The sequence below is a fragment of the Somniosus microcephalus genome, chromosome 7, assembly GCF_052327205.1.
Source record: "Somniosus microcephalus isolate GS21.2 chromosome 7, FLI_Smic_1.0, whole genome shotgun sequence".
In the NCBI taxonomy this organism is placed as follows: domain Eukaryota; kingdom Metazoa; phylum Chordata; class Chondrichthyes; order Squaliformes; family Somniosidae; genus Somniosus; species Somniosus microcephalus.
In genome coordinates, this window is record NC_140993.1 from 34,327,313 (window position 1) to 34,349,790 (window position 22,478).

A 22,478-nucleotide genomic window follows, 5' to 3' on the forward strand; every position below is an offset into this window, starting at 1 on the left:
CTTTCCTCCAGGAGGGCTAAGTGGGTAAGTCGGGAAGCACAGACTCCTAGGTGTGCATGCCAGCAAATCAGCTAGGAATATCACTAGTACCACCTGGAGGGACATGGAACTGGCACTGAGTGCCAACTTCCTCATTCCCAGTGCCGAAAGAAGTTCAACAACCAGGATAAGCAAAGTAACACACTGGACACTGTTCCTTTTCTTCCTTACTTTGAATACCAGCACACCCTTGAGGCTCTTGAAGCGACGCGTCCAACTAACCCTTCATAATGCACACTGGTTAAGGGGGGAAGGCTCTAACTCAGCTTTTTGCACTATGGTAACCCATAACAACAAAACTTGTATTTATATAGCGCCTTTAACATAGTAAAATGTCCCAAGGCGCTGCACAGGAGTATTATAAGACAAAAAATTTGACACCGAGCCACATAAGGAGAAATTAGGGCAGGTGACCAAAAGAGGTAGGTATTAAGGAGCGTCTTAAAGGAGGTCAGAGGAACATAGGGATAGGCCATTCAGCTCCTTGAGCCTGTTCCACCATTTAATCAAACCATAGCTGATCTGTACCTTAAATCCATCTATTTGCATTTGATCCATATCCCTTGATACCCTTACCTAACAAAAATGAATTGAGCCAGGATCCACAGCCCTTTGGGGAGAGAGTTCCAGATTTCCACTACTCTTCTAACAGTGGTTACTTTCATGCACAACCCTAAAACCCCTCAACTGACTCAATCGCCGACATCTCATACTTCAACTCTCTCAAGTCATTTGATACACGCTCTAGCCTTCTCTTCATTAATTCTATTTTCTTGCAGGAGAATTTGGCACACAATGCCTGCCAGAGGCAGGCTACCAGATGGGGCATTCGCCCCTTTAAAACCCCTCGCGTCCCGATGGCCCTCTTGATTGCCACTCTTGTAGAAGCATGTGCCTTATGTAGCGCACCTCTGCTGCTGTTTGGGTTATTCCAACTAGAGCCATAATCCATGGAGACAGGGGATAGGGCTGGCCACCCAGATGCCATCTGTTGCTGTGATTTTCTTCCCTGAAGAGGTCAGGGAGGGCCAAATTTCAAAGGATGAGGGCATCATGACAACTTCCAGCATATTGGGTGTTGACAAGTCGGATACTCTGCATGGTGTGACACACAATCGGTCTTTTGAGAGTGGAAGCCCATCCTATTGAGCTAGTGCTCTGTGGGAACTCGCAAAACAAGGTCCTTGAAAGCCAGCAACCCCATGAAGCTGGATGGCTCTATCTTGCTGCTGTCCTGCTGTGATGTCAAAATGGAGGAATTTGCCAGCTCTCCTGACAAGAGCATCAGTGACCTGACAAATGCATGCCCGTAATGCTGCCTGGCTGATATTGCGGCGATCACCTACAATGAGCCATATCAGTGTCACAACAGTAGAGTGGTCACCTTTATACCCACAGAGAGAGCAGTGCAGGCAGAGGAGCCTGGCTGCAGATCGCCATGCAGTAGGTTCCAGAATTGCCCTATTGCCTCTTTGGTGAAACACACTCTTCTTATGCACAACTCCTCAGTAAAGTCTTCATATGATCTTTGCTGCTTATATATTGCATGGGGTGGAGTGGGGGTTAATATCTGGTGAGGTGCATCCTACTTAATTGCTGCCCGACTCTCCTTTGCTCCATCCTCTGCTTCTCCATGATAACATCTTTACAAGGGAACACCCATAGGGAAGGCCAAACCTGGTCCTCACTGCAGGTAGAGGCGGCTGAAAATCTGCCACCCTGCCAGAAGCAAGTCCGGGTGTGTCTGTATGACAGAATGGCAACACAAAGAAAATGCTCCAGAAAGCGTTTCCCAGCTGCGGAAATTTGCATTCAAAATCTCCAGGGTCTTCTGTGTCAGGGACTCCTCACTTCCACCTGTATCAGCTGAGCTTGGAAGCAGCTGCCCCTCGTAAATCTCAGTCCACATTACCCACAGTTAGGGTTGCCAACATATACAAAAGCAAAATACTGCGGACGCTGGCAATCTGAAATAAAAACAGAAAATGCTGGAAATACTCAGCAGGTCTGGCACCATCTGTAGAGAGAGAAACAAAGTTAACGTTTTGGGTCGATGACCCTTCGTTCTGACGAAGGGTCATCGACCAGAAACGTTGACTCTGTTTCTCTCTCTGCAGATGCTGCCTGGCCTGCTGAGTATTTCCAGCATTTTCTGGTTGAACATATTCCTGGAGGAGTCATCACGTGACCCCGCCCCTACACTCTCGCCATTGGTCGCCCAACATGTCCATCCTCACAGTGCCCCGCCCTCCTACACCAATTGGAAAGCCAACAGTCTTCATTACCTGATTGGATGATTCTTGTCTGTCAGCCTTTTTTACCTCCATGTTCAATATTTTTCCAACCAGTAAACAAAAGTCTTCAAAGGACATATTTTTTTTCCCCCCAAAGACACAATTTTTTTAACGGCCCTATGGTTTCTCTCCCGGGGTTTGCTCACAGCGGTGTCCTGGAGATTAGTCTGTCATTCCTGGAGACTCCAGGGCAATCCTGGAGGGTTGGTAACCCCTACACATAGCGCATTAGGAGTGCAAAACCTAGAAACTGGTGCTTGCAGAGCCACTGGGCCTCACTTAGATGTATGCAAATTAGGTCAAAAAGTGTGGGGTGGGGGGGTGGGGTGGGGAACTCATGAGAAGCATTTCAATGGAGGAAGTGGCTTCCACCCGATATTCCGGCTTACAAAAATTCATGCGCCATTTATGCAACGCCAGTGCGCTGAAAGTGGCAAGGAAATGTGCTTTGGTTGGACAGGTTCGCAGTACTTAGTGGCGAACCTTTCAGATCTCCATTAGTTCTCTGCTGTCTGTTTGAAAATAACATGCTTGTATTTCAGTAAGATAAGTCTCACTCCACCTGTCCTCTTCAAGTAAACTATACGTCTCGTGAAAAGGGAATAGAATAAATATTAGTGGCACTTAATGATACAGCCCGAGTAAACCTTTGCTACAGATAGACAAGGCCTCAAACTGCAGGCTTCTGTCATCTAATCACTACAACATGGTTTTGCTTGTCTTTTTTTTATAACTATTCTTATCAACCTTGGTAGTGTCATGCACCAGAGGGGCTTAGGCTCAGTTTTCTCAATAACACAAAATAAATTGTCTTCAGCTTTGGCAACGAGAACCTAGTCCAAAGGGTTCTCAAATACTTGAGAACCTTTTTAAAAGTTTCCCTTTGATTAATCTTTCTTTGTCAGGTGTGACAAATCAGAAGCTGTACCGAGGACACATTCATATATGTCAGTTTCTAGGTTGCCTCAGCAAGTTTTACCTCAGAGAGGAGCTGGGGAGCTCTTCAATACTTTATAATATGCACAGCTCTACACTATAGCTCAAACTATCTGGATCCTCTCTCTCGGTTTGTCGATACAGCTCGCCACTCACGTTTAGCCTGCAAACTATGAAGGATTGAAAATGATATATTAAATCGCTGAAGAGAGCAATGCATATGTTTCGACTTGACTAGATGGTGGTGCCTTAAGGTTACGACACTCAGTAACAGTGTCTGTTATGTGATGTTTATTGTGTTATCTTTGAAAGACATTTGGAAACAATCTGTGGTGTACTTCATAGACTGCATTGAAAAGCCTTGTTAATTTCACAGCCACATGAAACTTGCCCGGAGCGATGAATGGATTTTTTCTTTAGAAGCACTCCAATCTCTGAATGTGTCCAAGACACAATCAGGCACAGCCATTCATAAAACATTCACCTCACACATCTTCCCCATGCATCTTTATTCATACTTTAGATATTGCTGTGCCTTTATGGTTATTTCTACAACTCGCAGGTACTTCCTGTAAAACCCAGGCGCGTTAATTGAGACCAGTTTCGGATGAGCTGCACTGCTATGGTAATATTTGCAGCCTGTCGCCATTTCAAATTAGAATAGCATCCGTTATCCTTTGTCAATTCTCAAAGAAGGAGAGCTAAAGTGGGAGTCTCAGCATTCTTTCTCTCCTTTATAAATGTTTTAGATTAGCTTTTGCGAGAACTAATTGGGTAAATACACAGCCCATTAATACGGAACCATCTAAACCAGGCAATGTCCTACTTCGCTGGCCGGTCTGTGCTGAGTTATAATTATGTTACTACTGAGCCCGCGTTCTACACTGTGAATCTTCATGGCCACCAGATGCATTGTGGTGATGGCATTAAGAAAAGGCCTCAACGGCTGACAATAAAATCCCACTTCATGGGGTGGTATAACAAAGCTGTTTTCTCCAGCGATTTTAACCATGTGTGGATCACAACTCATTTAAAAAGTGTATATATGGAGGCTGTATTACATTACGTTGCTCATACTGCGGTGGGCAGGTGCACGAAGCGCTTGGGTGCCTGATATTAGGGCTCCTGATCTAGATGATAGTCTCAGGGCCTCGCCCACTATCCATCGGGAGCACCAGAGAAATACTGAATTAAACTGACATTGGATAAATCATGTGCGGTCAGCCCATATCCCGAGGAACTGCGCTGGGACCACGTTTTCAACCCCCATGGACTTATTCAGAGATAATAAACTTCACAGATTACAGCAAAACCCTTTCAAAAAAGGTGTTTGTATATCATTAACATTTATTTTACATTGATTCTGCCCCTGGTTTACAGTGTCTCAATAAGTCAAATTATTTTCCTATTGCATAGGATCTCATGAGTTTTATCAGCATTTTCGGGATCGCATTCCATGATTTTGTCCATTTTTCTGTGAAAATGGCAAACCAGTGGCCTTGGTGATGCATACATACTTTCTATGAGGAATACATGGGCCCATTCAATGAAAATACTATCAATGAATTCAAAATAATTTCTATGGATATACTGCGGTGCCTCGGCCCTCAGAACTGCAGAGTTATTTTCAAGTAAAAGAATTCATCTTGCTATGGTCGCACCACTATTTCTTTCCTTTTGCCTCACTTACCTTTTCTTCATGATCAAAACAATGCCGAGGAAAATGATGACGAACAGAAGAATGCCAGCGATAACCCCGGCGATTTTCACGGTGTGGTCCGTCTGCTTTTCTGGCTCTTCTGCGCTCGGTTTTCGAGTGGCGCCACCTGAAAGGCAGTGAATTCACACAGGAGAAAGATTAAAGAAACAATGACACCCACATTTATCTCCACTCCTACCTGTAAAAAAAAAATCTCTCTTGGACATCATCCTTCAAAGACATCAGGAGAAGGTATCTTGGCCTTGAAATTACGCTGTACGAAGATTAACGTGCGATCACTTTAATGTGTTCATATTAAAAAAAAGACTGTGCCATACTTTAACAGAAGCATCGACTCATTTATTTTGAATGAGTTTGTATCCCCATTAAAATAGCAGACACAGAAATTTAATATGGATGGATTAAATGTTCGCACGCTGATCCTTAAACATAATTTCAAGGCCATTGAATCACAAACAAAAAAAAAACATAATTTTGTTTTAATACTTCTTTCTTTGGGCTATATGGTAACCCGTGTGGTAAAATACACAATGCAGTCTGACCCTTGCACAGGCTTTTTTTTTCCATAAAATTGTTATCAACCCACAAACAGCAGTGAACCTTCAGCAGCTCCATATTAACTGTCATTTCTATACCTGAATACACTTGCCCGAGAAAAAAAAAAACAAATCCGCCATCCACTGCTGATTGGACTTAACCCTCAAATACTTTTTCATTAAAAGGCAATAATTCTTCCACTTGTTGCTCCAGTATCTGAAGGAGTGAGATAAGCTCATTTGCCATGCATTCCATCTCTATTGTTTTTTTATAAACAGCAGAGTACTTGCCACCTTTTAGAAAATCCAAATCGTGGCTGCATCTCGTACGCAAACAGCTACTTCCTAGCAATTTATTCACAAACCGGGCAACCACTGAATGATCACAATCCTGGCAGAAACATTTAATATCTGTTTGAATGAGATAACTAGCATCGAGCAGTGAGTGCCTTGGCGCTTGGAGGCTTTCTTTATCAACTACCATTTGTACTGTTTACCGTATAATGTGATGGAATGTCAAAATAACATTTGTTGAAATACCCTTTCTCTGCTCTAAATCAGTTAACAATGAGAAATGCAGGGAACATAGAATTTATTTTGTAACACTGAATCTGTTTCTCCTCCCCCACATCCACCCCTCACCCACCGCATCATAGTATCATACAACACAGAAGGAGGCCATTCAGCCCATTGTGCCTGTGCCGGCTCTTTGTGAGAATTCTCCAATTAGTCCCACTCTCCCTGCTCCTTCTCCACATAGCCCTGTAATGTTTTCCCTTCAAGTATTTATCCAATTCCCTTTAGAAAGCTACTATTGATTCTGCTTCCACCAGCCTTTCAGGCGGTGCATTCCAGATCACAACAACTCGCTGCGTAACATTTTTTTCCCTCATGTCGCCTCTGGCTCTTTTGCCAAACACCTAGAGATTTGGTAATGTCTACCTTATTTCTTTTTAAGTTCAAATATTAAAACGTCAACCATTCAAGTTATCTCACTGTTAGAAAGCTGACTGATTGTCCTGGATTCTGACCTGAATTTCCAATTGCTGGCATTATATCTCATCCCTCAGTAAACTGCCAAAAGAAATCCTCGGATCTTTCCCTCTTCCTCTCCTGCAGACACGTACCCAAATTGGGGTAGAGCTCAGTCTGCTACCCTTGTTCAAGTGTGAGACTAGATGCCGAGCATTGGAAGTATTTGACCCGGGGCATCAGCACCAAAGTGATCCTGTTCCCACACAATGTCTACGTGCCAGCGGGGGGGTCAGTGAATAATGATGAGGCGGGGGAGTCTAGGTTGATTTTCCATTTCTTAGCTGAGGAACAGGGAGAGGCCAAGTGTAGCCCACCATCGCCATGCCAACTGTGATCAGCTAGGATCAGGCCAGGAATCAAACCTGGTGCCTTCTGAAATACGTGGCTTAGTTACGCACTGGCAATATCAATCAGCAAAAGGAAGAGACTATATTTTGGCTTTATGCAATGGTTTCAAGTTAACATAAGGAAGCTTCAAAAGTGAAAGCATTTTCCATTTATAGTTAATTTGCTTAAATAGTATACTTGGAGTGAACTAAGTTGTCTATCAATCTATCCTGACATTAGAGAAAGCAAAGAAATATTGCCAGTCATTTGTTCCAATAAAGTATCACAGAACATTCTTACGCAGTGCACAATATGTAGGCTCTTAATATTTTCACATTACTGTGCTGTATCATAGCTTGGATAACCATGGCTGAAATGACAAATTTATCTCACAAACACAAGAAAAAGAGCAGCAATAAATCATAAATGACATTGGAGAGCATTAAAATGTATTTGGTTTGTGTTGCAAAAGGTACGAAAGTCTGCTTCAGTTTACATCAGGCTCCTCTGAGGCAGATAAACCTGACCCTCTATAACTGTGCCCCGACAGTAAGTAGCACAAGAGTAAAATATAAAGCAGTTCAGGCTTTGCCCAACACCTCGGGACAGAAGGGAAAAATCAGCACAGTTACCAAAACCTTGTACATAAGACAATATTAAGCTTATATTTAAATGAGTTGCCACTTCCATCAAAAGTGGACAAAGTGATGCCATATCAACAATCGAGGGTTCATACACGAATTACTGCACGCAGTCATTTCAGGGCTGTCACTTTGGCAAGATCACTTAGAAAATGTTTGACTAATATATCTCCAACAAAAGAACAGAGAGACTGCTGCCACTGACCGGAAGCTGCGCAGAATCGTACTGTACATTAATCTGGAACCGGAAGCATGATGTTTCTGGTTTTTTTTAATCGCGCTCGCTCCATCCCCGGCCTTTACTCCCCCGAGCCCGCTCCCTCCCCGGCCTTAATTCCCAGAGCTCGCTCCCTCCCCGGCCTTTACTCCCCAGAGCCCGCTCCCTCCCCGGCCTTTACTCCCCAGAGCCCGCTCCCTCCCTCCCTTTACTCCTCAGAGCCCGCTCCCTCCCCGGCCTTTACTCCCCAGAGCCCGCTCCCTCCCTCCCTTTACTCCCCAGAGCCCGCTCCCTCCCTCCCTTTACTCCCCAGAGCCCGCTCCCTCCCCGGACTTTACTCCCCCGAGCCCACTCCCTCCCCGGCCTTTATTCCCAGAGCCCGCTCCCTCCCCGGCCTTTATTCCCCAGAGCCTGCTACCTCCCCGGCCTTTATTCCCCAGAGCTCGCTCCCTCCCCGGCCTTTACTCCTCAGAGCCCGCTCCCTCCCCGGCCTTTATTCCCCCGAGCCCGCTCCCTCCCCGGCCTTTATTCCCCAGAGCCCGCTCCCTCCCCGGCCTTTATTCCCAGAGCTCGCTCCCTCCCCGGCCTTTATTCCCAGAGCTCGCTCCCTCCCCGGCCTTTATTCCCCGAGCCTACTCCCTCCCCGGCCTTTATTCCCAGAGCCCACTCCCTCCCTCCCTTTACTCCCCAGAGCCCGCTCCCTCCCCGGCCTTTATTCCCAGAGCCCGCTCCCTTCCCGGCCTTTATTCCCAGAGCTCGCTCCCTCCCCGGCCTTTATTCCCCGAGCACACTCCCTCCCCGGCCTTTATTCCCAGAGCCCACTCCCTCCCTCCCTTTACCCCACAGAGCCCGCTCCCTCCCCGGCCTTTACTCCCCAGAGCCCACTCCCTCCCTCCCTTTACTCCCCAGAGCCCGCTCCCTCCCCGGCCTTTACTCCCCGGAGCCCGCTCCCTCCCCGGCCTTTACTCCCCAGAGCCCGCTCCCTCCCTCCCTTTACTCCCCAGAGCCTGCTCCCTCCCTCCCTTTACTCCCCAGAGCCCGCTCCCTCCCCGGCCTTTACTCCCCAGAGCTCGCTCCCTCCCCGGCCTTTACTCCCCAGAGCCCGCTCCCTCCCCGGCCTTTACTCCCCAGAGCCCGCTCCCTCCCCGGACTTTACTCCCCAGAGCCCGCTCCCTCCCTCCCTTTACTCCCCAGAGCTCGCTCCCTCCCCGGCCTTTACTCCCCAGAGCCCGCTCCCTCCCCGGCCTTTACTCCCCAGAGCCCACTCCCTCCCTCCCTTTACTCCCCAGAGCCCGCTCCCTCCCCGGCCTTTACTCCCCGGAGCCCGCTCCCTCCCCGGCCTTTACTCCCCAGAGCCCGCTCCCTCCCTCCCTTTACTCCCCAGAGCCTGCTCCCTCCCTCCCTTTACTCCCCAGAGCCCGCTCCCTCCCCGGCCTTTACTCCCCAGAGCTCGCTCCCTCCCCGGCCTTTACTCCCCAGAGCCCGCTCCCTCCCCGGCCTTTACTCCCCAGAGCCCGCTCCCTCCCCGGACTTTACTCCCCAGAGCCCGCTCCCTCCCTCCCTTTACTCCCCAGAGCTCGCTCCCTCCCCGGCCTTTACTCCCCAGAGCCCGCTCCCTCCCCGGCCTTTACTCCCCAGAGCCCGATCCCTCCCCGGCCTTTACTCCCCAGAGCCAGCTCCCTCCCTCCCTTTACTCCCCAGAGCCCACTCCCTCCCTCCCTTTACTCCCCAGAGCCCGCTCCCTCCCTCCCTTTACTCCCCAGAGCCCGCTCCCTTCCTCCCTTTACTCCCCAGAGCCCGCTCCCTCCCTCCCTTTACTCCCCAGAGCCTGCTCCCTCCCTCCCTTTACTCCCCAGAGCCTGCTCCCTCCCTCCCTTTACTCCCCAGAGCCCGCTCCCTCCCCAGCCTTTACTCCCCAGAGCTCGTTCCCTCCCCGGCCTTTACTCCCCAGAGCCCGCTCCCTCCCCGGCCTTTACTCCCCAGAGCCCGCTCCCTCCCCGGACTTTACTCCCCAGAGCCCGCTCCCTCCCTCCCTTTACTCCCCAGAGCCCGCTCCCTCCCCGGCCTTTACTCCCCAGAGCCTGCTCCCTCCCTCCCTTTACTCCCCAGGATCCGCTCCCTCCCCGGACTTTACTCCCCAGAGCCCGCTCCCTCCCTCCCTTTACTCCCCAGAGCCCGCTCCCTCCCCGGCCTTTACTCCCCAGAGCCCGCTCCCTCCCTCCCTTTACTCCCCAGAGCCCGCTCCCTCCCTCCCTTTATTCCCCAGAGCCCGCTCCCTCCCCGGACTTTACTCCCCAGAGCCCGCTCCCTCCCTCCCTTTACTCCCCAGAGCCTGCTCCCTCCCTCCCTTTACTCCCCAGAGCCCGCTCCCTCCCTCCCTTTATTCCCCAGAGCCCGCTCCCTCTCCGGCCTTTATTCCCAGAGCCCGCTCCCTCCCCAGCCTTTATTCCCAGAGCCCGCTCCCTCCCCGGCCTTTATTTACAGAGCCCGCTCCCTCCCCGGCCTTTATTCCCCAGAGCTCGCTCCCTCCCCGGCCTTTATTCCCCAGAGCCCGCTCCCTCCCCGGCCTTTATTCCCCAGAGCCCGCTCCCTCCCTGGCCTTTATTCCCCAGAGCTCGCTCCCTCCCCGGCCTTTATTCCCCAGAGCCCTCTCCCTCTCCGGCCTTTATTCCCAGAGCCCGCTCCCTCCCCGGCCTTTATTCCCCAGAGCTCGCTCCCTCCCCGGCCTTTATTCCCAGAGCCCGCTCCCTCCCCGGTCTTTATTCCCCAGAGCCCGCTCCCTCCCCGGCCTTTATTCCCCAGAGCCCGCTCTCTCCCTGGCCTTTATTCCCAGAGCCCTCTCCCTCCCCGGCCTTTATTCCCAGAGCCCGCTCCCTCCCCGGCCTTTATTCCCAGAACTCACTCCCTCCCCGGCCTTTATTCCCAGAGCTCGCTCCCTCCCCGGCCTTTATTCCCAGAGCTCGCTCCCTCCCCGGCCTTTATTCCCAGAACTCACTCCCTCCCCGGCCTTTATTCCCAGAGCCCGCTCCCTCCCCGGCCTTTATTCCCAGAACTCACTCCCTCCCCGGCCTTTATTCCCAGAGCCCGCTCCCTCCCCGGCCTTTATTTCCAGAACTCACTCCCTCCCCGGCCTTTATTCCCAGAGCCCGCTCCCTCCCTGGCCTTTATTCCCAGAACTCACTCCCTCCCCGGCCTTTATTCCCAGAACTCACTCCCTCCCCGGCCTTTATTCCCAGAGCCCGCTCCCTCCCTGGCCTTTATTCCCAGAACTCACTCCCTCCCCGGCCTTTATTCCCAGAGCCCGCTCCCTCCCTGGCCTTTATTCCCAGAACTCACTCCCTCCCCGGCCTTTATTCCCAGAGCTCACTCCCTCCCCGGCCTTTATTCCCAGAGCCCGCTCCCTCCCCGGCCTTTATTCCCAGAACTCACTCCCTCCCCGGCCTTTATTCCCAGAGCTCGCTCCCTCCCCGGCCTTTATTCCCCAGAGCCCGCTCCCTCCCCGGCCTTTATTCCCAGAGCCAGCTCCCTGAGTCGCGAAGCGAACAACCAAAAAAAAAGACCACTTAGACTGCGCATGTGCAACTACTTCAACTTTGTTGGTAGCAGTCGCGTCCTTAAAAGAAAGCAAACATAAATTGTATTTTACATATTCGAAGAATAATTTCTGGTTTTGTTTTATTTAGGCCTCACTCACACATTGGTTTTGGTAGTTCTGCATTCCCTACTTGCCCGTATTTGTGTATTGGCAACTATGAATCATATATTCCTCTCCTCCCCTCCCACCCCCCGTCTCTGCACCTGCTTAATATCTGTTACATCCCCAGCTTTTTCTAGTTCTGATGAAGGGTTTCGACCTGAAACTTTGACTCTGTTTCTCTTTTCACGGATGCTGCCAGGCCTGCTGAGTGTTTCCAGCAATTTCTGTTGTTATTTCAGATTTCCAGCATCCGCAGAATTTTGCTATTGTCTGAATCATATAAGTTCACCCAAAAGTTATCACGCGGCCATTATTGTTTAGTACCTTGCCGCCACCAATCTCCATTCTGGCACAATCGTTCCCAATCGTACTCAGTCCTTGGAGTACTGAAGGATTTACACAACGTACATAAATATACCTTCTACCTTGACCTTAACTTAATCACAAATGACCTGGAAAGAGGAGAAAGTCCATGCTAGCTAGTCAAAATAACTGTTTTATTTTTATTTTTCATGATTCTCCTAACCTCATTTGGGTAAAGTACCAACAGATTAAAGGCCTGCAGGACAGTCCATTCTTAAAACAAGGTAGACTTCTTCTCCAAAAAAATATTCCATGTGAAATTTGGCAAACATTGTGAACACAAAAAGACGCTATCATAAAGCATATTGTTTCTAAGAGCTGTTAATCTGTTTGACCTTCCAATGAGATACTTTCATGAGCTTAGGATGTCCCAAATGAAGTACATACTTTTGAAGTGTAGTCACTGTTGTAATGTAGGAAACGCAGCAGCCAATTTGTCCACAGCAAGCTCCCACAAATTGCATTGTGATAATGACCAGATAAACTGTTTTTAGTGATGTTGGTTAGGGATAAATACTGGCCAGAACACCCGTGAGAACTCCCCTGCTTTTCTTTGAAAATAATGCCACAGGATTTTTCACGTCCACGTGGGTTTAATGCCTCATCCAAAAAACAACACCTCAGACAGTGCAGCACTCCTTCAGCACTGCACTGGAGGGTTAACCTAGATTTTTGTGCTCAAGTCTCTGGAGTGGGACTTGAACCCACAACCTTCGGACTCAGAGGTAAGAGTGCTACCCACTGAGCCAAGGCTGACACTTTCTAAATTGTCCAAATAAAGGCCAGTGAAATTCATACATTCTACCATTAGATGCCATCAGCATATTTGATAAATATCACGTTTACAATCCTCAAGCTCTCTGTTAACTTATCTGGTAAATGCCCTACCTGGGGTGGTACAAAGTCATACTTTCTACCACCCCAGCAAGGCTCAACCACCAGGGTGAACTGAGATTAGCTGTTATCATCTGGGAGGCACTGCAATTGCTCACATTGCTCCTGGGCTAGGCAGATGAAAAATCAGCCAGAAATCTTTTGAGCAATCTCAGTAGATTCCTACTGGAAGGTGTGCATCTGTGGACGTTCACTGGCAGAAGGTTTGGGCTTGGTTGTGGTACTTCCACAGTTGAATAGTCTGCTGACTCTCTCTGTGAAGACCCAAAAATGGAAAATGGTCACTTGGTGAGGCTTACCAGTACCCATAGAATTATATATACTCCTGTGCATCTAGAGGCAGAACATCATTCCTGCACCAACTGTCCCTCTGGTTTAACTCCATCAATACAATATCATAATCATGGAAATCTGAATAAATTCTCATTTCCAAAATCCTAGACCTAACTGCGCCCAAAGTATTCAAATAGTGTCGACTGTCCTGTAGGCCAATTTAGCAATTAAAAAAATATATATACACAAGCAAAGACAGTATTTCTCTGTCCAGTCAAGATTTTGTGTAAGGTCAGGATAGCCATACATATACGCACAATAGGCCCAATGAACCATTCACAGACAAAATGCAACATGCAAGCATGCAGTGGAGAGATATCCTAAGTGCATGGGTTAGTTGCAAACTTCCAAGAGTAGGCACAACAGGTATGACTGAATGTCAAGAGTGAGAATAAAATGAGCTTGCTGTGTGGATGGTAACAGAGGAAAAAAACACCCCTCAAACTGAAGAGGGAGAGTGTGAGTGAAGAAGAGGCAAAAGGAATGGCACGATGACTGGTCTGTACTTGAACGTCTGACCTGTTAGTTGGTTGTCGCCTGCAGCAGGAGCGATGCGAATGTATGGTGTTGTAAGCTGAGTCACAATTATCGCAGCTAAGGCAAAGGAAGATTTCCAGGTCAGCATGCATGAGAAAAAAGCCAGACTGAAGCTAGACTAGCAACAAGAATTACTTAGCGACCGTACTCCTCTATACATATGTTACTATACATCTAGCTAAGAAAATGAGCATTACAGACAATGCTATATGTGCAACTTATTCTGCTGATAACCCGTTTCTTTTGGATACAAAATAATGTAAACTTTTGCATCAATTTATTAACCCTTAAAAGAACTGCATCTCTTCCTGAAGACATTCAAGGCAGAAGAAATAATTGTTCAATTTACTTCAAAACTTACCTTAATGTAGGTACTGTGCAAAAAATGTGGCCCTAACCTTTTCTCATTTTTATTCAGATATTTTCCCCCTCTAGATGCCAATCCTCGCCTGAGAGCACAGGCTGCTCGCCTCTGCAGTTCAGCTAGAAACCAAGCAAGAGTGGTTCATATTAACCAGACCTCCAATTTCTCTCCCCCCTTCAACATGGATAATGCTTCGCCTCCCTCATCTTGCTCAGAACTTGGCCGAGGTTAACAAGTTTTTGTCCAATTTTTCCCTCTATCCCCTCCTTGTATTAAATGGTCTTCCTCCCTGCTCAGGACTTCCGCACAACAACCCAGCTGAGATTGGGAACTTGTTACATGGCCATCACTCCATATCCTGTTACTCTATTAAATACAGCATGTTACTAAGCCAACGCTACTGTAATTCTGGTCTATATTTTCTTATTTTAATTATCTTCTAATGTTGCCCCTCGTTGCTTCCTGTAAGCTAGCTCCTCAAAATAGATCCTTTTCTACTGGCTGGACGGGTGGTCCAAGTCATTGGCTTTTTCCCCAGCTGCTGCTAATCTTAGTCTGTGACTGGCAGCTCAAGAGGTGAGTTTATTGTAGTGAACAGCAGCCTAGTGGCCTAGTGTAGTGACAAGACTCTTCCTAATTATGTTGCTGATGGATTGATCGATGAGCCCTGAGATGCATAATCATTTTATACTACTGTGCTGCTGCCTCATCACCTCAAGTTTTAAATCATGCTGTTGTGCAAATGGTCTCCATAGCTATAATTATCATTTCTTTTGTTTTGCTTCAAACAGCACTGTACTAGAAACCAAATGCCTTGAGAGTGATTTATTTTTCCATCCGAGTTAATTCTACTTTGAGAAAAAAGTTTGGCAATTTGCAATGGATGTTTTGCATTTCATGCACCAATACAGCACGAATTAGGATTGTTAATTGACCTGGCAGATTTGATGGCATTATGCAAGGATTGGCAAATTTGAAATGACAGTGTGCAAACTTGTTGACATTTTTTAATATATCATGGTTAGAGTAGTCATTCCAGATTAAAGGCATTGTTCCATCAAGCCACTCGCTCTTAACGTTATTCACACAATGTTAAAATGACCACCTTCATTTTGTATGATGCAATCAAAGGTTGTCCATCGAATCACTGGCCCTATTTGGAACCCCGCAAAAATAAATCAGAAATTTTTGGTTTTGCCCTATTCTCCTGTCCGCTCTAGAATGTGCTAACCCTTGCAGGAGTATGGTTTCCCGAATGCCAACAGGCTACCAGTACCTTACCCAAATGATTATTTTCACACGTAGCCCTGGACAGGGATTCAATATCCGCTAGGGTTTCTCCCGCTCGCCAGAAGAACTGTGTCTCTGGGTTTCCGTGGCTCTTCCATTGAAGTTAAGGCTTAGAGGGAGAACCTCCCCCCCTGCGGAAATTCACCCCCAGAGCGGACCTGTGGAATTCTCTACCACAGAAGGCAGTAGAGGCCAATTCATTAAATATATTCAAGAAGGAGTTGGATATATTTCTTAAGGCTAAAGGGATCAAGGGCTATGGGGAGAAGGTAGGGACAGGGTACTGAATTTGGATGATCAGCCATGATCTCATTGAATGGTGGAGCAGGCTCGAGGGGCCGAATGGCCTACTCCTGCTCCTATCTTCTATGTTTCTATGAGTGTCTTCATGTTATTTAACCATAGAGGAGATCACAGCTAAGCCCTAATGTCCACACAGTCCTTAGATTGAAAAAGTGAATGCAGGCACTGGTTGAGACCAACTGCAGCTACTTAACTGTTGCCACCGCTGAGGTCCGTGTAACTCAGAGCAGTGCTGGGATAAAAACCTGGGACTTGGCTGGTTTGCTTCTCTCAGTATCCCACTAGCCAGTGCTTGTACCCACTAAACTTACAGACGGGCCAACAAATATCATTCATAAACACAAGACAGATGATGAAAGGTCGGAACTGAGAGTCGTGTTTCAACACCCAAGTTTCCTGCTCCTATCGCAAACCATTTCAGGATTCAGAAGGCGATTCCTTTCAACTTAAAAGTGGCCCTTTGAGGGTTAATTAAATCACATTAAATGGATACCTAAGTGAACCATGAAAATAACAAATTCAGAAAAAATGTCAGAGCATTTATCGGGCTATCAGTACACAATTATAGTCGGATGCATGTAAAAAAAAAATTGATTTATGTAGAGCAGAGTGCTGTTAAACAAGGAGCAATTGCCGCAGAATTAATTATTAGAATCATTTTCAGGCAAAGATAAGTTAAAAAGGATTAATATCTACAGATACAATATTTTGAAGTGTAGCGCAACATTAATCATTATAAACAAAACTGAGTTGCCTAAACAAGTGGATGAAACCAAAAAGAAGATGCGAATTCTGACTAATCGGGTTACAAAGAACTATCAAAGAATGTAAGAGCCACATTAAAGTATTACAATAATAAAGTATTCATGACAAAAGCAAATATTTGCGTCAAAATTCTGGCTGTCTTGAATATACATGCTGGTACGTATTTTAAATACCTTTTTAATCAGAAATAGATGAATGTTATGGCAGAGGTCTGTGGTACAAGAAAGAGGAGAATGAAGACATACCTTTTGTGGCCACCCTGACGCAGTCAATTTTGGTTTCCTGTGTGAAATTAAGAGGAAAAATTGTCATTTCTGGTGCTTCAGCTAAAGCAAACATAACCTCATCACCAATTCTATTTAAAATCCATCGATAAGATCGACTTGGAGGAACAGCGACGTGGTTGGTCACATATTAGCAACAGCTCTTAGCAAATTCAGCATGTATCCCGGCAGTTCTTGGCGATTGGAATGAAATGTACTTGGCATTTTAGATAAATACTTCAGTTAACATTTATCTGCACAACAAATACAATTAATTGGCAAAGGCAGCGAACAGCCTTCACTTCAGCAACTCATTGACCTTGAGTGCTGCAGAGGGAAAGCCTCAACAACATATCTGACAATTAAAAAAAAATCAATGTTGCTTTAGAGTTTGGTAATGTAAAAAGGAAGCCATTACTTTGAATGGCAAAAACACTTCCAGACTGCCATAAATAGGTATGGTTCATCAGAGGCAAACTCTACTTGCGATTTGTACAGGAATCTGAAAAGGATTCAGGGAACAGCCATAAAGATGAATATGATCTGCTTGACTATATTTCATAACATCTCCTTTATTTAAAGTGAAGTCACAATGTAAGTGTCAATTGTCCTTTTGAAGTATTTCCACAGACATATGTAATGATGTTTTGGGTCGAAGGATATAACAATGTTCAGAATTGATTACGAAGGAAGCACGTAAGAACATAAGAATACAAGGAACTAGAAAAGATCATTCAACCCACTGCACTCGTTACTTCCAAATCACATGTACAATCTGCTCTATCATGAGCTCTACCCAAACCACTTTATCTATAGATGAAAGATGTTGCAGTTTCTCCCTGCACATCATTCCTAATGGTAAATGAAACAAAACTACAAGGGGGAAAAATTTGGTTGATTTGTGCCTCTCATTAGCGCCCTAACGGGCCGCAAAGCAACTAGCGCCCGGGTGCGGTGTCGCTGACGCCTCCCGCGAAATTCAGCAGGAGATTAGCGGCGACGGTAACCGTTAGCGCCCCGCGGAGCTGTGCCTCCGGCGATGAAGGAAATTAAAGGGGAGGTGCCGGGCAGCCATTTTTGTTGCTCGCCGCCTACCAGCACCTGCCTCCGTTGTTGTCCGCGGCCTCCTGTGAAGCCCCTCCGCAGGGTGCCGGCTGCGCTCCGTGAGCCCGGCACGCCTCTTGGGTGCCGGGCACTTTTGCCGGCACTCCGATCCCTGGTGGCCCAGCTGAGCCCCGGGTTGCGCTGCGCAAGGCCCCTCCCCTTTAATAAGGGGCAGAAAGCCTGCCGTACCGTGGCACGACGTGGCTTCCAGTAGCGCCCTGCCTCCCTCTTAGGGTGCTACCAGGGAATTTTGGGCGCTGGGGCACTAACTTTTTCGGGGCGCTAAAAGTAGCGAAGTTAGAACCCCAAAGGGGGCACAACCCAATTTTGCCCCCCAAAATTCTTCTGTAACCTTGCCTTCTACATAAAGGAAAACTACTCCACAATGTTTATGAACAACACATGGTCCCTGCAGTTCAGAATTTATCTTATTCCATATAGCATTCAATTATATATCTTTTAACACGAGTTTTGTTTTATATAGGAATCCTGCGCTTTGATAAAAATGTCAATAATGAGGACTAGTCTCCGACGCTAATAAGTATTAATTGTTATTCAGTAGCTCTAGTGTGGGCGAAGTTTGTGATGGACTTAGCAAAGAAAGGGTAACATTGTTGGCATATGGACCGCGGTTAATTCAGCTTCTGAAAGGTGTTCATGTTTAGTTCATTCGATATATAGGGAACAAAATGTGGGTCGTATCATTAGAGAGAGGGGGAGAGAGAGCAAGGCCACGATGTTTTTCTGTGTGTTGTTGATGTAGACTTGTGTCTCTGGACTATGCAGTAACCAGAGACGACCATATTAGGCAATGCCTGCTCCAGTTTGATAAGAAAACTGTGTATAAATGTCAGCTTTTTCCTTTGTTCGGTAGCACAGAAGAACCTATGCCGAGGTTTGCACACTCTATCTGTGACTGTACTCCGCTTGTAAATTGTTTTTTATGCTGGTTAAAGAATAAAATGATTATAACCAGAAGACTGAATTTGTTACTACTCAAGTGAACAAACAGAACTTTGTTTAAGACAACAAACATAGCTTCTGCTAGCAATGAAGTAACAGTACATTTTATTTAAGGACTCTTGCTGCGGAAATAGATAAAGTTCTAGCTAAGGAAGAGGTTAGAATCAAAGAATCATTGAAATTTACAGCACAGAAGGAGGCCATTCGGCCCATCGTGTCTGTGCCGGCCGACAAAGTGCTATCCAGCCTAATCCCACTTTCCAACTCTTGGTCCGTAGCCCTGTAGGTTACAGCACTTCAAGTGCACAGCCAAGTACTTTTTAATGCAATGAAAGATATCTGATGGCCACAATTCCTCACATGTCCAGTTCACAAACTCGCATTCTGAGAATCGGAGTGGTTTATGTATTTGGATTATGACAGCTATGGGGATCAGAGGAGAAATGATACAAAACAAAAAACAAAAAATCAGGAAACACACAACAGGTCAGTTAGCATCTGTGGAGAAAATAAGACAAGTCAATATGGTGTCTGAGCCCTAAGAGGTGAACATGCATATTAAAAGAACCCGAAAAAGGTCAGGGCAGAGGGAAGAGGGGAGGGAAAGAAAGAAGCAAACACAAAAAAGAAATGTCAGTGGAATTGTTGTTAGATAATGTAACAGCTCGTCTCAGTCAAGGAATGGAGAGAAGCATTAAAGAAATGAAGCGAAGAGCATGTGAATATCCAGGGCAATGGGAGACCTGCCCAAGGTGGGAAATTGGGAGAAATGGAAATCACAGAAGCTAGCCTATGGGTCAAGTTTGAAACAAAAACAGAAAATGCTGACAACGTACAGTAGGTTTGCCAGCTCCGAAACAAGCAAACGATGAAAGTGCAGCCCTCTCCTACCAGGAGGGTGTGCTAATAGAAGATATCCTCCTCAAACTGCAAGCCATTTCCCCTCTGCCCCAGACCCACTCCACATCACATCACCAGAAACTTCTGCTGTAAAAATAAATAGATATAGCTCAGGTTTGTAGTTACTGGTCAATGCTCAGATCAGTAGGCTGCAGGGTGTCCAGCAGAAAGATATTTGATCCTGAAGCTTGCGTTGAGCTTCATGGGAAGAGTATGAGGCTAAAGACAGAAAGGTCAAAGTGGGAGTTAAAGCGTCAAGCCACAGGGAGGTCAAGGGGCGCGCTAGTGGACAGAAGAGAAGTGCTCAGCAAAGTAACTACTGAATTTACATCTTCTCTCCACAATGGAGAGCAGAGTACACTGCGAGTAGTGAATACAGTATACTAAATTGAAGGAACCTAGCAAAGGAAGGAGTATTTGGGGCTTTGGGCAATGGTGTAGGAGGAGGTGCGAGGACGGGTGTTGTACCTTTTGCAGTTGTATTTGAAGGTGCCAGGGAATGGCAGCTGGAAGTTGTGAACCAGGGGAGAGTGAAACAGGGTCCCTCAGGAAAGCAGAGCGAGAAGAGGAGGGATGATATATTTGGTGATTGGATCAAGTTGCAGATGTTGGATATGGAGGTAGATGATCTGGGGAATGCAGAGGCTGGTAGAGCAGATGGTGAGAATGAAAGGGACCTTGTTATGGTTGAGAGAGATGGGGAAGGAAGTATGCTTAGAAGCACCAGAAATGGGACAATTCCAGTTGACAGTCTTGCCAAGCATTAATACTAATACAGGAAACTTCGCGATATCCGGCACCGACGGGACCGAGCTGCTACAGATCTATCAAAACTTCCGGATAGACCAGCGCTAATGTTGAAGGATACGGGGGTTTTCATCTCCGTATCTGACAACAAACACTGTTGCTTAGCAACAGCTTGTGAACACTCGGCCCGTACCTTGGAAGCATCTCTGAAGCTGTTGCTAAGCTACAGAGACGCTTTCCAGAGCCTGACTGTTAAAAAAAATGCTAGGAGAAGAAAACAAACCTAACCAAAACGGCTGCTGATTTCTGCTGTTAGATCAAGGTTTCTGGACATACAACCTCCGGATAAACCAAAGTTTCCTGTAATTAACATTAATACAGTTGTATATCGTTTTGAAATGTCAAAGTGCTTCACAGATCACATTTAAAATGCAGTGGTTATTATTCCAGTGCTATGCGATCTTTAACATCATGCCAAACAGACAGATAGGACAACTTATGCAAAGGTCAGACCTTTGACAAAGCAGTGTCTTTAGATAGCATGCGCAAGTCCTGGTGTAGGGCTCATGCCTACAACCTTCCGACCCAAAGAATGCCGCCAATTGAGCCAAGCTGAAATTAAAAAAATAACAACTCCTAGATTACTCAGTAATTTTGCAATAAAGATCATCTGTCATTGGCCCAGGCAGTAGTCCCTACATGCTTCAAGACCGCTACCATTATTCCTGTGCCAAAACAAACGGCTGTGACATGCCTGAACGACAATCGACCTGTCGCACTCACACCCATCATAATGAAGTGTTTCGAGAGACTGGTCCTGGCTCACATCAAAGCCAGTGTTCCTGCCTCTCTTGACCAACACCAGTTTGCCTATCGTGCAAACAGATCAACGGAGGATGCAATCACAACTGCTCTACACTCGGCTCTGAATCACTTAGATGGTAAGGAGACCTACATCAGAATGCTGTTCATAGACTACAGCTCAGCATTCAACATAAGAACATAAGAACATAAGAAGTAGGAGCAGGAGTAGGCCAATCGGCTCCTCGAGCCTGCTCCGCCATTCAATAAGATCATGGCTGATCTGATCCTAACCGCCAATCCACTATCACAGAATAACACTATCGTCCCCAACAAGCCGGCCACCAAACTCCAAACTCTTGGCCTGAACACTTCCCTCTGCAACTGGACCCTGGACTTCCTAACAAACAGACCCCAGTCTGTCAAATTAGGTAACCACACCTCCCCCCCTGACCCTAAACACGGGGGCCCCACAAGGATGTGTGCTGAGCCCCCTCCTCTACTCCCTCTTCACCCACGACTGTGTGGCTGTTCATGGTTCCAACACCATCATCAAGTTTGCGGATGATACCACGGTAGTAGGCCAGATCACCAACAACGATGAGTCAGCCTACAGGGAGGAGGTCCAGCATCTCGTGAAGTGGTGCGCCGATAACAACCTGGCCCTTAACATCAAGAAAACCAAAGAAATCATTGTGGACTTCAGGAAGTCTAAAGGCGGAAGTCACACCCCCATCCACATCAATGGGGCTGTGGTGGAAAGGGTGGACAGCTTTAAGTTCCTCGGAGTCCACATCACGGAAGACCTCTCCTGGTCCCTCAATACCTCCTCTCTGGTGAAGAAGGCCCAGCAGCGCCTATATTTCCTAAGGAGGCTGAAGGGATGTAACCTGTCACCCCTGATCCTCTCTAACTTTTACCGCTGCACAATAGAGAGCATCCTGACAAACTGTATCACAGTATGGTATGGCAGCTGTAGCTACAATGACTGGAAAGCCCTGCAGCGGGTAGTCAAAACTGCCCAACGCATTACCGGCACCCGGCTACCAACCATAGAGCACATATACCAGAAACGCTGTCTACGGAGGTCACGGTCCATCATCAAAGACCCTACCCACCCCAGCCACAGTCTGTTCGCCCTCCTGCCATCTGGGAGACGCTACAGATGCATTTGCACCCGTACGACCAGATTTAGGAACAGCTTCTTTCCCAGGGCTGTCATCCTACTGAACTCCACAAATAAACTCTAAAGCCTGCACATCTGCCAATGCACTTTATTATGGTTATGTTTATGTTAATGTATTACAAGCCAAATGTATGTTGAATGTTTAAATGTCTTAATGTAAACGTACACTCTCGGGAGCCGCAAGCCTACATTTCGTTGTACTGCACTTGTGCACTAACAATGA

At 46.9% G+C, this 22,478-nt stretch overlaps 1 protein-coding gene across 7 annotated transcripts in view; it reads right to left on the minus strand.

The window, feature by feature from the left end:
- Nucleotides 1–22,478, minus strand: part of LOC147114602 (receptor-type tyrosine-protein phosphatase mu) — a 1,110,132-nt gene that overhangs the window by 332,966 nt on the left and 754,688 nt on the right. For 4 of the 7 annotated variants that reach the window (XM_085992391.1, XM_085992390.1, XM_085992389.1 and 1 more), the window contains exons 13-15: nt 16,537–16,573; nt 13,552–13,626; nt 4,960–5,095 (exon numbers count right to left, since the gene is read on the minus strand). In XM_085992391.1, coding sequence (XP_085848517.1) covers nt 4,960–5,095; nt 13,552–13,626; nt 16,537–16,573 — 248 coding nt within the window. The remainder of the gene's footprint in view (nt 1–4,959; nt 5,096–13,551; nt 13,627–16,536; nt 16,574–22,478) is intronic. The other 3 variants (XM_085992394.1, XM_085992393.1, XM_085992392.1) reach the window with 1 other exon arrangement.